Source organism: Pan paniscus, chromosome 1 (assembly GCF_029289425.2).
Source record: "Pan paniscus chromosome 1, NHGRI_mPanPan1-v2.0_pri, whole genome shotgun sequence".
Lineage (NCBI taxonomy): Eukaryota > Metazoa > Chordata > Mammalia > Primates > Hominidae > Pan > Pan paniscus.
Window position 1 is genome coordinate 99,409,469 of NC_073249.2, and position 18,073 is coordinate 99,427,541.

The following is an 18,073-nucleotide window of genomic DNA, read 5'->3' on the forward strand; positions in this document are numbered from 1 at the left end:
TTACATAACCTTTTCTTCTTTGATTTTTAAGTTAAAAAAAAAATTGGCTGACCTTGTAGAACTGCTAGGATGTTCAACAGCGACCTTATAGAATTGCTAGGATGTTCAACAGATGCTTTCTTTGCTAATGACACCCCCCTTACTCTTGTAACAGGAAGGTACTAGCAAATTATTTTAAAGGGGAAAGTTGATAAAGTACAAGAGGAGGTGTCCAGATGTCACAGTTACATAAAACTAAACACCACAATCTTGTACCTCACTCAGAGGGGTCTCTTTCCTTTATCAATACCTCATTACTGGGAAGTCATCAGAATAATGTGCTGTCTTACAGGTCCTTAGTAACATTTGCTAATTGTCTGAATAAAAGACTAAGTAATGGGTTGACTCAGGCCAGGTAGCACACACCCCTAGCGCCAGCTACTTGGGAGGCTGACGCATGAGAATAGCTCGAGACAGGGAAAGGGAGGGAGGAAGGATCACCTCAAGAGAGAGGCAGTCAATACTTAGTCAAAAACCCTTGAAGCTGAAAAACAGTGAATGAGGATAGATTTTTTTTTTTTTTTTTTTTTTTGAGACAGAGTCTCACTCTATCACCCAGGCTGGAGTGCAGTGGCGTGCAATCTCGGCTTACTGCAACCTCTGCCTCCCAGGTTCAAGCGATTCTCCTGCCTCAGCCTCCCGAGTAGCTGGGATTACAGGCGCCCGCCACCACACCCAGCTAATTTTTTGTATTTTTAGTAGAGACAGGGTTTCACCATGTTGGTCAGGCTGCTCTCGAACTCCTGACTTCAGGTGATCCACCCACCTCGGCCTCCCAAAGTGCTGGGAGCCACCACGCCCGGCGAGGATAGATTTTCATTCTAAAAATTCAAAAATTTGCCACTCTGTATCTCCTAACATAATTCCCATTCATATAACTTAGTCTACGACAAATATCTTCCCTAATGTACCACTTTAGTTTTATGTTATCTTTTGTAATGCAGAAGTTTAATTTTTATGTAATCAAACTCAAATATTTTTATTACAGTTTTTTGTGTCTTAAGAGCCTTTATTCCCTATAATCATAAAAATATTTATATTTTCTCCAAATATTTTAAAGTTTTGTTTTACACACCAAAGTAATTCACTTGGAATATATTTCTGTGTACAGTGTAGGAAATCATTTATTTTTTCTATACAGAAAGTGTTATACCCCAGAATCCTTTATTAAAGAGTTCATATTTGGGACAGAGACTCGCTATGTCACCCAGGCTAGAGTGTAATAGCATGATTATGGCTCACTGCAGCCTTGACCTCCTGGGCTCAAGAGATCCTCCCGCCTCAGCCTCCTGAGTAGCTGGAAACACAGGCACGCACCACCATATCCAGATAATTTTTGTATTTATTGTAGGGATGGGGTCTTGCCATGTTGCTTAGGTTGGTCTCAAACTCCTGGGTTCAAGCAATCCACCCACCTTGGCCTCCCAATGTGTTCGGATTACAAGTGTGAGCCATCACGCCACACCCAGATACCTTAACATTTTCTTTTCTTTTCTTTTCTTTTTGAGATAGAGTCTCGCTCTGTTGCCCAGGCTGGAGTGCAGTGGGGCAATCTCGGCTCACTGCAATCTCTGCCTCCTGGGTTCAAGCAATTCTCCTGCCTTAGCCTCCCAAGTAGCTAGGACTACAGGCACGCGCTACCACGCTCAGCTAATTTTTGTATTTTTAGTAGAGATGGGGTTTGACCATGTTGGCCAGGATGGTCTCGATCTCCGGACCTCAAGTGATCCACCCGCCTTGGTCTCCCAAGGTGCTGGGATTACAGGCGTGAGCCACAGCACCCGGCCTTTTTCTTTTTAAAAACTTTTTATTTATTTATTTATTGAGACTCAGTCTCACTGTATCACCCAAGCTGGAGTGCAGTGGCGTGATCTCGGGTCACTGTAACCTCCACTTCCCGGGTTCAAGTGATTCTCCTGCCTCAGCCTCCCAAGAAGCTGGAACTACAGGCTACAGGCGCATGCCACCATGCCCAGCTAATTTTTGTATTTTTAGTACAGATGGGGTTTCACTATGTTGGCCAGGCTGATCTTGAACTCCTGACCTCATGATCCACTCGCCTTGGCCTCCCAAAGTGCTGGGATTACAGGCGCGAGCCATAGCACCCGGCCTATCTTAACCATTTTCAAGTGTACAATTAAATGGCATTAAGTACATTCGTATTGTGCAACCATCACCACCATCCATATCTCCAGAACTCTTCCCATCCTGCAAAACTGAAACTCTATACCCATTGAACAATAACTCCCCATTCCCTGCCCCCTACCCCAGTCCCTGGCAAACATTATTCTATTCTCTCTTACAATGAATTTGACATTGAAAGTACCTCACTGTGTATTTGTTTTTTATTTAATTAGTTTCTGCTCTTATTTTATTATATCCTTCCTTTCTTGGGCTTATTTTGCTCTTCTTTTAAAACTTCTTGAGATGGATACTTAGCTCACCGATTTTTAGAGCATTTTCATGTTCCTTTATAATGCTTTACATATATTAGCCTATTTAATCCTCACAGCATCCCTAAGAGACAAACTGTACTATTATTCTCATTTTACAGATGGGAAAACTGAAGCACAAGAAAGTTAAATAAACTACTCTACCAAGTAAGAGATCCAGGATTTAAACCCAGGCAACCTTGCAAGTTTGACTCCAAACCTTGCATTTTTAACCTCTAAGCTCTGCTGCTTCCCAAGGAGGAAGAGCTACTCCATGAAGAAAAATTCATAAGCACTTATATTAAGATACACAGTATGAGCGTTTGGCTAGAGCAATGTCTCATTACTGGGATTCAGGAGAGCTGGTGGTAAGGATGGGAAGACTGAGATTTGACTGTAGAAGGCTTTAAGTGGCATCCCTTTTTTGCTTGTTTGTTTGTTTGTTTGAGACAGGGTCTCACTCTGTCGCTCAAGGCAGAGTGCAGTGACACCACCACAGCTCACTGTAGCCTCCACCACTCAGGCTCAAGCGATCCTCCTGCTTCAGCCTTCCAAGTAGCTTGGACCACAGGCATATGCCACCACACCCAGTTAATTTAGTAGAAATGACGTCTCCCTATGTTGCCCAGGGTGGTCTCACACTCCTGGGCTTAGGTGATACTGCTGCCTTGGCCTCCCAAAGTGCTGGGATTATAGGCATGAGCCACCACACCCAGCCCTCTCTTACTTTTTAATGTTCAGTTTCCTATCTCCAAGTAGATTTATATGATTTATTTGATCATCAGTATCCTCATCTGTAAAATGAGGATAATAATCTTTGCCCCTAATTATATCATATATTTGATTTGAGAATCAAAGAAGATAATAAAGATGGAAGGAAATTTCTTTTTCTTTTTTTTTTTTTTTTTGAGACGGAGTTTTGTTCTTGTTGCCCAGGCTGGAGTGCAATGATGCAATCTCGGCTCATTGCAACCTCTGCTTCCCAGGTTCAAGCAATTCTCCTGCCTCAGCCTCCCGAGTAGCTGGGATTATAGGTATGTGCCACCACGCCTGGCTAATTTTGTATTTTTAGTAGAGACAGGGTTTCTCCATGTTGGTCAGGCTGGTCTCAAACTCCTGACCTCAGGTGATCCACCTGCCTCGGCCTCCCAAAGTCCTGGGATTACAGGCGTGAGCCACCTCACCCGGCCAGAAATTTCTTAAATCATAAAGCAATATAAAAATATATTTTAAAGGTTTTCAGAGTATGCCTTGCTAATATTAATTTGTTAATAATAATAATGGCAGTAGTAGGCACAGTCATCTTCCTCATCATAGCAGCAGCTAATATTTATTGTTTATTAAATGTCAGTTACTGTTCTAAGCCCTTTATATATATTATTAACTCTTTAGTTTCCACACTTTATGAAGTATGTACTATTACTGGATTCATTATACAGACGAGAAACTAATTTTATTTACCTAAAGTTATAGAGTTATGAGGTGGCAGAGCCAGAATTCAAATCTATGCACACTGGTTCCAGAGACTATGGTCTTAAACCATTGTATCTCTAGACATCTGTGTGTATGTAGTCTGAAGTGAATGAAAAAGGTAACACAAACCGGGAAACTAGTTAGCAGGCTATAATATTAATATAAATATATCAAACAGAGCAACAATAACAGAAAATTGAAAGGCAGAGAGAAAAGGAGGAAGAAACTTTAACAGAAGAATCAGTCCCTGGTAAGTGACTAAGAAATAAGAAAGAAAAATTAAAGATTACTAAGGTGCTGTTATAAAATGAAAAATTGTAAGTTAGATTTAGGAGGGCTATTTGGCAGAATAGAAATAATAGAGGACTGAGAGTCAGAAAAATCTGGGTTCTAGTCCCAGGACTTTTACTAAATTGTCATTTTCCTTTGGGTGGTATCTTAACTGCTCTGGACTTCAGTTTTTCTCATTTTGTAGAAAGAAATAATAAAATCTGGGCCGGGTGCGGTAGCTCATGCCTGTAATCCCAGCACTTCAGGAGGTCAAGGCAGGCGGATCATGAGGTCAGGAGTTCAAGACCAGCCTGACCAACATGGTGAAACCCTGTCTCTACTAAAAATACAAAAATTAGCTGGGCATGGTGGCGCTCGCCTGTAATCCCAGCTTCTCAAGGCTGAGGCAGGAGAATCGCTTGAACCCAGGAAGCGGAGGTTGCAGTGACCCGAGATCGTGCTGCTGCACTCCAGCCTGGGCGACAGAGTGAGACTCCATCTCAAATAAAAAGAAAAAAAAATAGAAATAATAAAATCCAATCTGCTTATCTGCAAAGTTAGTTACCATTTATATAGCAATTTTCAATTTATATTGAACATATTTTCACATAAATTGAAACTGTAGGAGTAGGACTTTACACAAAGTAAGGCATGTTAGTGTTTCAGGCATTCTGAACTGAATATGGACATATAACATTTAAGTAGAAATTCTCAACTGGCCGGGTGCTGTGGCTCACACCTGTAATCCCAGCACTCTGGGAGGCCGAGGCGGGTGGATCACCTGAGGTCAGGAGTTTGAGATCAGACTGACCAACATGGAGAAACCCCGTCTCTACTGAAAATACAAAATTAGCCAGGCGTGGTGGCGCATGCCTGTAATCCCAGCCTCTCAGGAGGCTGAGGGAGGATAACTGCTTGAACCCAGGAGGCGGAGGTTGCAGTGAGCTGAGATCGCGCTACTGCACTCCAGCCTGGGCAATAAGAGCGAAACTCTGTCTCAAAAAAAAAAATTTTTGTTTTCAGATTTCGGAATATTTGCATTATCCTTACTGGCTGAGTATCTCTAATTTGAAATCCAAGATGCTCCAATGAGCATTTTCTGTGTGCATCATGTTGGTGCTCAAAAAGCTCCAGATTTTGGAGCATTTTGCATTTCAAATTTTCAGATTATGGGTATTTAACTGGTACCAAGCTCATTATTTCCTCAAAATCTGTCATGACACCTTTTCCCAAAAAAGGTCATGCATATAATTCTCTATACACCTTTAAGAGTCAATAAAATCACATTAAGCTCTTATATAACAACTAGCATAAATTCATTTTTCAGTTCAATTAAAGATGAAAATGTATAAGCACAAATAATTGCCTTTTACGAAAACGTGGGATAGGGACAGGATTTTGGAAAGCTCTACCCACATTAAAGATATACCTACTCTTACACCACCCTGACACAATACAAGCAAACCCTCAGTTCTTAAAGGGATTCTTCTATAATCTATATATAACTTATTGAAGTCGTTGCTGGTTGCAGAGTAGTCCACAGTTTCCCAAGTGTAACTCAACTCTGACATTCATAGACACTTTTCCTGTGCTTCAAATTAGTGTTTCAACTATTCCGGTCTCATGGTGATGTATATTCAGATAAACTGGCATTTCTGTCCCTTAGCTAGGACCTCTAGGACACAAATGGCAAATACCAGGTTGGTTTAACTTTCATTTTTACCCCTCCCTCTCACATACATATTTTCCTACAATAATAACTAGTATATCTAAAATACAATCTCCAGGTTTCCAGCCCATGGAATTTCCAACCTGGGATGGAAAAGATAAACTGAAATTTAATAAAAAGAACTGAAATAACTGGATAAGTACTAGAGAAAATAGTTTCCCAACTTATCTGAAAGTCCTACTTTCCCTTATTTGGGCATCTCTTTTAACATGTGGCCGTTGAGTCCACCCCATACCAATTTTTAATCAAGTGAAATCAATAAACACCTTAAAGGCATTCAAGGAATAAAATTAATGTCCCTAATAAGTTGCCCATGGTTCAATATGATCATCAAATGTGTTTTGTCAGCAATATTATTTTTTAAATCTGACAATGTCACACATATAAAAATGGTGTGACTTCATATAAAAATCCAAATTTCTGTCCTGGTTTAAAAGCGAGAAAAGTTTGGCAGCATATGTTAATGTTGGGCTTATATTTCTTCATGGCCATCAGCCTAGGACTGAGTAACTGCTGTCCCTATTAAGTGGATTTTTTTCTCACACTCAACCTACTTCACTCATCTATATTACCTGCCAGGAACTTCTAGACATTTGCCCCCCTTGAATTAAAGGAATCAAAATAGCCTTAAGAGAAAAAAATTCAGAAAAGGAATCAGTGTATAGTAGTATTGTGAATAAGAGTTTTATTTTATTTTTTATTATTTTAATTTTATTTATTTTTTATTATTATTATTATTATTATTTATTATTATTATTTTGAGACAGAGTCTCGCTCTGTCACCCAGGCTTTAGTGGCATGCTCTCGGCTCACTGCAAGCTCTGCTTCCCGGGTTCATGCCATTCTCCTGCCTCAGCCTCCTGACTAGCTGGAACTACAGGCGCCCGCCACCACACCTGGCTAATTTTGTGTGTGTGTGTGTATGTGTGTTTTTAGTAGAGACGGGGTTTCACTGTGTTAGTCAGGAAGGATGGTCTCGATCTCCTGACCCTGTGATCCACCCTCCTTGGCCTCCCAAAGTGCTGGGATTACAGGTGTGAGTTTTAAAAGGGGAAGTGGTGGTTAGGATGGGGCTATTTAAGGAATACTTAAGTTCTGTATTTGTTTATTTAAGAGATAGCGTCTTGCTCTGTCACCCAGGCTGGAGTGTGGAGTGCCATGGTATGATTATAATTCACTTCAGTCTTGAATTCCTGGACTCAAGAGATCCTCCTGCCTTGGCCTCCTGGTAGCTAGGACTACAGGCACATGCCACCACACCTGGCTAATTTTTAATTTTTTTTGTAGAGACAGGGTCTCGCTATATTGCCCAGGCTGGTCTCAAACTCCTGGCCTCAAGTGATCCTCCCACTTCAGCCTCCTAAAAGTGCAAGGATTACAGGTGTGAGAACCATCACACCTGCCATTAAGCTCTTATTTTAATATCCTCTGATTTACCATATACTTTATAATTTATTTATTTATAAGCAAGAGTATATTCTGTTTCACTAATACAATCTGCTATTCCTGCTTCCATTATTGTTTTAAGATATATTTGATAACCGGTAGGGAATTTTAACCTTACTTTTCTTAAAAAAAATTACCTTGGATATTTATCCTTCCACAGGAAATCCTACTGAGATTTTGATTGGGATTACAGAGTATAAATAACATATTAGGAAATAAATGTATTTTTAACAATACCAAATCTTTTCCTTCAAAAAACCCTATATATCTTCATTTATCCAGATCTTCTTTAATATCCTTTAAATTTTTGAAATTTTATAAAAGCCTCACATACTTCTTATATTTATTCTTGGGTGGGGTTTTTCTTTTATTTTTTGTCTTGCAAGATAAATCTTTCTTCCTAATTACAGTTTAAAATAAGTTGCTGCTGGCATACATAGGAAAGCTACTGATTTTGTATGTTCAACTTGAATCTGGCTATTTAGCTGAGTTATCTTATTAGTTGATCATCATGACTTTCTATGTAGGCTAAGGGCTGGCAAATTATGAACCTCAGACCAAATCTGGCCTTCTGCCTATTCTTATTGGAAGATAGCCATACCCATTTGTTTCTGTACTGTTTGGTGCTTTCATGCTAGAATGGCATTGTTAAGGAGCTGTGACAGAGACACTATGGCTCAAGAAGCCTAAACTACTTAACTATCGACCCTTTACAGAAAAGGGTTGCCCCTCTGATGTAGATAATTATATTACCTGCAAGTAATGACAATTCTGTCTCTTCTAAATGCATTTTATTTATTAATTCATTCCTTTTTTCTTTTTCTTGAGACGGGGTCTTGCTGTGTCGCCCAGGCTAGAGGGCAGAGGCATGATCTCAACTCACTGCAACCTCCACCTCCCAGGTTCAAGCGATTCTTGTGCCTCAGCCTCCCGAGTAGCTGGGATTACAGGTGTGCACCACCACATCCAGCTACTTTTTGTACTTTTACTACAGATGGGGTTTCACCATGTTGGCCAGGCTGGTCTTGAACTGCTGACCTCAAGTGATCTGCCTGCCTCGGCCTCCCAAAGTGCTGGGATTATAGGCATGAGCCACTGCACCTGACCTATCTATTCATTCATTCATTTCTAAATAAATGGAACCTCCAGCATAATGATCAATAGTAATGATAAAGAAGGACTTCTGTCTTGGAATGCTTTGTTTCATCATTACGTATGATGCTTACTACAGGTTTCTGAAGACATGTTTCATTGAGTTAAAACATTCTTGGGGGCTTAAGGTTTTAATTTAAGAACTGTACTTTATTCCGAGATTATGTCCTTCTCACTTTTTTCCATGAAACAATGGTAGTAACACACAAAGTAGTTGTTTTTAAACATATCTTTACATGGTTTAAAAAAAAAAGGTTGACAACTGTATATTAATCCATGAAATAGGTCATGAAATTCAAGTCAAGGAAACACTAGGCTAAGTTATAGATACTACAGTGATATTTATAGCAGAAACTCTGGTGTATTGTTGTTCTTATTCACAATTATACTGGGTTTTATATATAAAGAGGCAGCATGGATTAGTGGTTAAGTGGCAAACAACATGGGCTTTGGATTTAGATAGCCTGAAGTGGGAATCTGGCTCTCTGCCTCCAGGCAGCTCTGAGAGCTTAGGCAATTTACCTAATCTCTCCAAGCCACAGTTTCTTCTTCCTTAAAATTAGGGTAACAAGGCCAGGTGCGTTGGCTCACTCCTGTAATCCCAGCACTTTGGGAGGCGGAGGCAGGCGGATCACCTGAGGTCAGGAGTTCGAGAGCAGCCTGACCAACATGGAGAAACCCGTCTCTACTAAAAATACAAAATTAGCTGGGCGTGGTGGTGCATGCCTGTAATCCTGGATACTCGGGAGGCTGAGGCAGGAGAATTGCCTAATTGCTTGAACCCAGGAGGCGGAGGTTGCGGTAAGCCGAGATTGTGCCACTGCACTCCAGCCTGGGCAACAAGAGCGAAACTCCATCTCAAAAAAAGAAAAAATTAAGGTAACAATAGTGCCCACGGTATAAAGTTGTTCTCAAAATTAAATGATAAAGCACTTTGTATAATATTTAGTCAATTATAAATATCCAACAAATGGTAGGTGTTATTATTTTATGCACTTATTTACTTAGTACATTCAAGTAGTACCATATTTTAATCTTTTCTAATAGCAAGGTAGACATTTTAAGTTAACAATCCTATGGAAGGAAGAGGGATCAGTCAGTTCTTTTGTTTTATTTCTTATTTTCAATATATTCCATAATTTGACAGGATCATTCAGTTCTGACTGGGTTAATACTAACAAATGGGTCAATGATAATAAATATATAATCTGAGGAAGCATTTAGCTATTATGGTTGTTCCATATAACTGTTTATATATTGTTCTATATATTGTTTATCCTGTAACTGTGTGTGCCTCTTATAGAAAACAATTTACAAATATGGATGCAACACAAAGAACACAGTATTAATACAGGGCAAAAATAAGATCAGATATAAGTTTGTACTGTATATACACCAGAATTCTCCCCGAATGTGGGGATGTTCGATAGGCATTCAAAAAGAAGGGCCCATGGTCAGAGTTTAGGAAATGCTGTGGTTTTGTTTTGTTTTGTTTTGAGACGGAGTTTCACTCTGTCGCCCAGGCTGGAGTGCAGTGGCGTGATCTCGGCTTACTGCAAGCTCTGCCTCCTGGGTTCAAGCCATTCTCCTGCCTCAGCCTCCTGAGTAGCTGGGACTACAGGTGCCTGCCACCACGCCCGGCTAATTTTTTTGTATTTTTTAGTAGAGACAGGGTTTTACCATCTCTTGATGGTCTTGATCTCCTGACCTCATGATCCACCACCCGCCTTGGCCTCCCGAAGTGCTAGGATTACAGGCGTGAGCCACCGTGCTCAGCCAGGAAATGTTTTGAAATTAGCTTTGTAAAGCTCCAAAAAGAAATAAAATTATTGATATGGTAATGTGAACTCTGAATCTTCAGGAAAGGAAAAGTAGTATGGATCATTTTCTAAACTTTTTTGAGCACAGAACCCTTCTTCCTCTGATCATTTCATAGGAATACACTGTGGGAAGTGCTGGATCCAACTACCGCTAAAAATGAAGTTAAATCAATATGGAGTTGGGAGTATGACGGTGGGAAATAATTTCCGTTTCTCTTTACAGATTTCATGGAGGGAAAAAAATTTCAGTAAGACTCAGAAAGAGGAAATGAAATGTGTTAAAACAAACAAACAAAACAGACACAGCAGTTAGAAGGAAGCACATTCAGAGATTATCACCAGGAGACATACATGGTCAAATAAGGATAAACAGGAGACCAGCTTTTGAAAACAGAAGAGAGAGCTTTTAAAAGAAAAACATGGCCAGGCACAGTGGCTCACGCCTGTAATCCCAGCACTTTGGGAGGCTGAAGCAGGTGGATCATGAGGTCAGGAGATTAAGACCATCTTGGCTAACATGGTGAAACCCCATCTCTACTAAAAATACAAAAAATTAGCCGGACATGGTAGCACGCACCTGTAGTCCCAGCTATTTGGGAGGCTGAGGCAAGAGAATTGCTTGAACCCGGGAGGCGGAGGTTGCAGCGAGCCGAGATCGCGCCACTGCACTCCAGCCTGGGCAACAGAGCGAGACTCTGTCTCAAAGAAAGAAAGAAAGAAAGAAAAGAAAGGAAGGAAAGGAAAGGAAAGAAAGAAAGAAAGAGAGAGAGAGAGAAAGAAAAGAAAAGAAAGAAAGAAAAACGTGTGTTAACAAGAAAGTAATAATCAACCATTTAGGCAAATTATCCTTAATCTTCAAGCATGTTCAATTATTACAGTTCTTAATGGGCTAAGAAACTAAAATTCTAAGTTGTCTAAGTTTAGATCCCATAGAGCAATAAAGATTTACTTACTTCACTAGAGCAGCTGCTTCAGGAAGTACATCAGCAAATGATTCACGGAATATGATTGCATTTTTCCTTTTACAGTTCTGTATGACATCATTGGCAAGGTAAAAGAGATTCAAACGGTGGGGATATGCAGCTAGAGATGACAAAAGACAATAAATAAAACCAAATGAGTCAATTTGCACTTAGTTCAACTTATTCCAAATACAGTGTTCTCAAACTGTAACTGGTTATTTTTTTTTCTTACATGGATATAAAAAGATGAATGTAATTACATGGATGGAAGGGAGGAAGGATGGATGGGTAAACCGACAAATGAACTAATGGATGGAAGGGAGGCTGGATGGATAAACTGACAAATGAACTAATGGATCAGTTTACCAAACATACTAAAAACCTTGACTACTTCACGTTAAGTTTCTGTTCAAGGTACTCCTCAAGGACATTTCTCCCTCACTTTGTAGATGTTTGGCACTAAAAAAAAAGACCCAGTAACTCTGGAGAAGCTAAAATAAAACAAAATTATAGTCTCAAACATCTGAGAAGACAAAAAAAAAAAAAATGAGTTGAACATGCTCAACTTGTTGCAGAAATACCAAGGTTAGTAGAAAGAGCATGGGCTTTGTAATCAAATCAGAATGTGACCTCAAGCAAATTGCTTAACATTTATTACAGATAGACCCTCTCCCCATCAACCAATCCAGATACTACTCAGATACGTCTTAGTCTTCCCATCTGCTGGAGGGAGGCTCTGCTGCTGCTTTCATCACTAGACGAATGTCCTGCAAAATAATATGATCCTATGTATGCATCTAGGTTAAGCTTTTCTTCTTCTTCTTTTTGTTTTTTTTTTTTTTTTTGGAGATGGAGTCTCACTCTGTCGCCCAGGCTACAGTGAAGTGGCGCAATCTCAGCTCACTGCAACCTCCGCCTCCTGGGCTCAAGCAATTCTCCTGTCTCAGCCTCCCAAGTAGATGGGACTACAGGTGTGCACTACCACGCCCAGCTAATTTTTTTGTATTTTTGGTAGAGATAGGGTTTTATTATGTTGGCCAGGCTGATCTCAAACTCCTGACTTCAGGTGATCTGCCTGCTTTGGCCTCCCCAAAGTGCTGGGATTACAGGTGTGAGCCACCACGCCCAGTCGGTTAAGTTTTTCAATGGCTCATGACAAAGCCCAATCAATGTACTATCTGGAACCCTGAGCAAAGTCACCTTAAGTTTCATTATTATGCTGGGTAATTTCAATGTCTATATGGATGATCTACCATGTTTTCTTGTCTCTCAGTTCCTTGACCTCACATTCGGTGACCTCCAAGAACCACTCCTTTGTACATTTTAAAATCTCCTTCTCTGATCACAACCTCCCACTCCTATTATACTTGTTCTTCAATTTCATCAAGATCTCAGCTTTTTATTTTCTCTAACTCTACATTCTCTTCTCAGTACTCAATTCTTCATCAATTCCAGAGTCTCTGTCCATTATTTAAACCAATATTTTATTAAAACCCTCATACTCTTGTCCTTCTCCCTAATTCAGCCTTCTATCTCATGTGCTCAACGAAATCCCAAATTTGGATCAATCTAACTGCATTTACTGCACCTTTATTTCTGCTGCTGGGTTCTAAAATCACACACAAAAAATTAAATCATACGAATTAAAAGTCTCCTTCTTCACCTGGGCCCGCAATGCTACATACAGTCCCTCCACATGTGCTTAGTCAGCATCCTCTCTCAAAGAACTATTTCAAATTTTAACCACTTGTCAGGCCCGAATCTTTACACATCTCTTCTTCTCACTCTCAGGAGATAAGCTTATATGGTGTTTCACAGAGAAGGCAAAAATCGTTAAATGGAAATTATCTTGTCACAAAAAATGTATCCACATTTAAACTCACCTAGATCAATTTACCTAGTAAAAAGCATCACTCCTATTAAAGAGTAATCCTTCCACTACGTACTGTTTCCTAGACTCTATTCACACCTTGAGAACCTTATGCTCCATTAACTATGCTTGCTTCTTTTTTTGTGTTTTTTGTTTATTTGGAGACAGGGTCTCACTCCTGTCACCTAGGCTGGGGTGCAGTGGTGCGATCACAGTTCACTGCAGCCTCCTTGGGCTCAGGTGATCCTCCCACCTCAAGCCTCTCGAGTAGCTGGGACTTCAGGCATGCCACCATGCCTGGCTAATTTTTTTTGTATTTTTAGTAGAGACAAGGGTTTGTCATGTTGCCCAGGCTGGTCCTGTACTCCTGGGCTCAAGCAATCTGCCCGCCTCAGCCTCCCAAATTGCTGGGATTACAGGCATGAACTACTGCGCCTGGCTTATCCTCGCTTCTTGTATTTTAATTTGATTCTTATTTGTATTTACTTATTAATTATTATTATTATTATTTTTGAGACAGTTTCACTCGTCGCCCAGGCTAGAGTGCAATGGCACAATCTTGGCTCACTGCAACCTCCGCCTCACGGGTTCAAGCTATTCTCCTGCCTTAGCCTCCCGAAGTAGCTGGGATTACAGGCACCTGTCACCAAGCCCAGCTAATTTTTTTGTATTTTTAGTAGAGATGGAGTTTCACTATGTTATGCTGGCAGGCTGGTCTTGAAATCCTGACTTCAGGTGATCCACAGGCCTTGGCCTCCCAAAGTGCTGGAATTACAGGCATGAGCCACCGCACCCGACCTCTTCTTTATATTTATATATTTATATTGTATTCCTTCAGGCTGTCTCTCAACATATGTATATGCAAGTCTCTCCTATCTTAAAGTTTTCTTGTGACCACCTTAGGTTACCCCTAGCCTTTCCTTCCTTGCCTAATGTTAGTTAAGACCTTTTAGGGTGAAGAGTCTGAAAGAGTTTTGTATACTCACTGTCTACACTTTTAACTCCCATTAACTCCATAATTATAGGAGCCACTCTTTTATTGCACTTAAAAAATATGCAATCTACCATGCTAAGAGCTTTTTATAAATTGTTATCTCATTTATGTTGCGAACAGTTCACTCAAACACCAATTTTCAAGGTTACTAACAAACTCCAATTTACTAAACTCAATGGAGATTTTTTTTTAATGTTATTTCTTTATAGCTTTGGCGTGCAGAATAATCTGTCACAGTACTTTCTCCTTTGGCTTCTCTCTTAACCACTCTCCTGGTTTTCATCCTACCTCTCCGGGTCCTCCTCTAGAATCATGTATAGGTAGCCAGTCTGGCCGTGATCATCCTCATTTAAATGTTGATGTTCTCCAGGATTCTCTCCTGAGCACTCTTCTCTACTCATAGCATAGTGTTTTAAGATTTCAGGCTGTAAGTCAATCTTTTCCATTTCTGGCTCTGTCACTTGTTAGCTTTGGAGTCTTTTACACTACTTAACTCTTCTCTATGTTGCTTTCCTTTGTAAAATGACAACCTTACAGGATTGTTAGAAGAACTAAATAAAACAATGTATGTAAAACAATTAAGATAGGGCTTAATACACAGCAAATGGAATGCTATCAGCATAATCACCTCCTTCCAGTTGCTTTAACTACTTCAACCTATGTATCAATGACTCCCATATCTGTAGATATCAAGCCTGGATTTCCCTTTACCAGTCAATGTACACATCCACTTCAAAGTCTCCGAGGCACCCTGAGCTTGATTTTAATTTTTTTTTTCTTCTGTCACCCAGGCTGGAATGCAGTCACAATCTTGGCTCACTGAAACCTCTGCCTCCTGGGTTCAAGTGATCCTCCCACCTCAGCCTCCCAAATAGCTGGGACTACAGTCACATGCCACCATGTCTGGCTAATTTTTTTTTTTTTTCTTTTTGAGATGGAGTTTCGCTCTTGTTGCCCAGGCTGGAGCGCAATGGCACGATCTCAGCTCACCGCAACCTCTGCCTCCTGGGTTCAAGCGATTCTCCTGCCTCAGCCTCCCGAGTAGCTGGGATTACAGGCATGCGTCACCATGCCTGGCTAATTTTGTAGTTTAAGTAGAGACGGGGTTTCTCTATGTTGGTCAGGCTGGTCTTGAACTCCTGTCCTCAAGGAATCCACCAGCCTTGGCCTCCCAAAGTGCTGAGATTACGAACATGAGCCACTGCACCTGGCTGATTTTAATATTTTATTTTATTGTAATTTATTTATTTATTGAGACAGAGTTTCACTCTTGTTGCCCAGGCTGGAGTGCAATGGCACGATCTCAGCTCACCGCAACCTCTGCCTCCCAGGTTCAAGCGATTCTCCTGCCTCAGCCTCCTGAGTAGCTGGGATTACAGGCATGCGCCACCGCACCCAGCTAATTTTTTTGTATTTTTAGTAGAGCTGGGGTTTCTTCATGTTGGCCAGCCTGGTCTCAAACTCCCGACCTCAGGTGATCCGCCTGCCTCGGCCTCCCAAAGTGCTGGAATTACAGGCGTGAGCCACAGCGCCTGGCCTTATTATTTTATTAATCATCTTCCTCTTTTTCTATCTGTTACTACTCTTTAGTCAGAATTTTAGCAATTCTGACTCCTTCTCCTCCTTATCCCCCTACACCTATTAATAAATCTCCAAACTCTAGCCAATTTTGTCTCCAATAATATTTCTCAACTTTATCCCCTCTTGTCTTTCCCTTCCTACTATTGCTGTTTTCTGGGTTTCATCGCCGTTGACCTGAACCACCCCTGCAACAGGTTCCTAGTCATCTGCCCCTAGACTTGCTCCCCTTAAATTTCCTCCCTATATTGTTGCCAAATTTATTTCTTTTCTTTTTTTTATCTTCCTTCCTTTTTTTTTTTTAAGAAAAGATCAGATTTATTTGGAGAAAACAAAAAACCCACAGCCCAAAGGATGCGATTTTATATCTCAAGACATCTCCCAGGTATTAAGTCTACAGATTACAAATCATTTTCATAGAAAGTATTTTTGTATAAATTTTACATGCATTCAGGAGTGGGACATAAATCAATCCCCATTTCTATTTTAACAGGGGAGCAAGGTAGGGAAGTGGGAGCCAAATTCATTTTCAAATATGCAAAATTGTCCAATTATTTATCATATCAAATCTGTCAATGATTTCGCACTGCTCAATGGAAAAAGCTGAAACACTTTAGCTTCCTTTATAATCTGCATCCTGCCTTCTCTTCCAGTCTCATTTCTTCCCCCTCAAATTCAAAGTTCCATCTTTAATGAATTACTCACAATTGCCAAAAACCCTGCTACCTTGTGTTTTCTCTTTTAGTCAGAATTTTCCTTTTCTAGGATAACTCATCCTAAACCGTTTTCAGTGGTTTTCTACTCATCCATAGGAAAACGTCCAAAATTTTAAATTTAACTCATGTCAGTTTCTGACCACCCCCATGTTAAATCTCTACTTCTTCCCGCAAACCACCCCAAACTATTTTATTACTACTTCTCCTCAATGCAAACTCTCCACTCTAGTCAGAGCACTTTGGAAATTCTGGAGGAATGAAAAAAAGTGGTTGAGGTAATCTGGGAAAATGCTTAAAGGCAGTGGTCTTTAAGCACCCTATACTTTTACCTACTATAGCATTTATCACATTGTAGTGTACTTGTCTGTATCCTCACTGGATTATAAGCATCCAGAAGACTGGAATTTCTCTTGTTTACTGCCTTGTTCTTTTTTTTGGAGACTTAGTCTCACTCTATCGCCCAGGCCAGAGTGCGGTGGTGCAATTTCGGCTCACTGCAACCTCCGCCTCACAGGTTCAAGCGATTCTTGTGCCTCAGCCTCTCCAGCAGCTGGGATTACAGGCGCTTGCCACCATGCCCAGCTAATTTTTGTATTTTTAGTAGACAGGGTTTACCATGTTGGCCACGCTGGTCTCGAACTCCTGACCTCAAGCAATCCACCCACCTTAGCCTCCCAAAGTGCTGGGATTACAGGCGTGAGCCACCGCGCCTAGTCTAGTGCCTTCTTCTTTTGTTTGTTTTGTTTTTTTTTTTTGTTTTTTTTTTTTTTTTGAGACAGTCTAGCTCTGTCGTCCAGGCTAGAGTGCAGTGGCGCGATCTCGGCTCACTGCAACCTCCGCCTCCCAGGTTCAAGCAATTCTCTTGCTTCAGCTTCCTGAGTAACTGGGACTACGGGTGCGCATCACCACGGCTGGCTAATTTTTGTATTTTTAGTAGAGATGGGGTTTCATCATGTTGGTCAGGCTGGTCTAAAACTCCTGACCTCAGGTGATCCACCTGCCTTGGACCTCCCAAAGTGCTGGGATTACAGGCGTGAGCCACCGCGCCTAGTCTACTGTCTTCTTCTTTTGTTTGTTTCGTGTTTTTTTTTGTTTTTTTTTTTTGAGACAGTCTAGCTCTGTTGTCCAGGCTAGAGTGCAGTGGCGCGATCTCGGCTCACTGCAACCTCCGCCTCCCAGGTTCAAGCAATTCTCTTGCTTCAGCTTCCTGAGTAACTGGGACTACGGGTGCGCATCAGCACGCCTGGCTAATTTTTGTATTTTTAGTAGAGACGGGGTTTCATCATGTTGGTCAGGCTGGTCTAAAACTCCTGACCTCAGGTGATCCACCTGCCTTGGACCTCCCAAAGTGCTGGGATTACAGGCATGAGCCACTGCGCCCAGCCTATAATTTTTAACTTATTTAATACTTTCTATATGCCAGGGACTGTTTAAAGAGGATACAGATATTAACTTACATCCTCACCACAATTCTATGAGGTTGGTACCAGCCTGAGCAACACAGTAAGACGCTATCTCTCCAAAAAAAAATTTTAAGTTAGCCAGGCGTAATTGCATAACTGTAGTCCTGTTACTCAGAGGCTGAGGTGGGA

General features: G+C 40.8%; 1 protein-coding gene across 13 annotated transcripts in view; it reads right to left on the minus strand.

The window, feature by feature from the left end:
• RPRD2 (regulation of nuclear pre-mRNA domain containing 2) overlaps positions 1-18,073 on the minus strand; it is a 112,719-nt gene that overhangs the window by 47,720 nt on the left and 46,926 nt on the right. For 11 of the 13 annotated variants that reach the window (XM_055101789.2, XM_003817311.5, XM_055101806.3 and 8 more), the window contains exon 2: positions 11,315-11,444. In XM_055101789.2, the coding sequence (XP_054957764.1) occupies positions 11,315-11,444 (130 nt within the window). Of the gene's footprint in view, positions 1-10,938; positions 11,247-11,314; positions 11,445-18,073 lie in introns of those variants that run through there. The other 2 variants (XM_055101795.2, XM_055101801.2) reach the window with 2 other exon arrangements.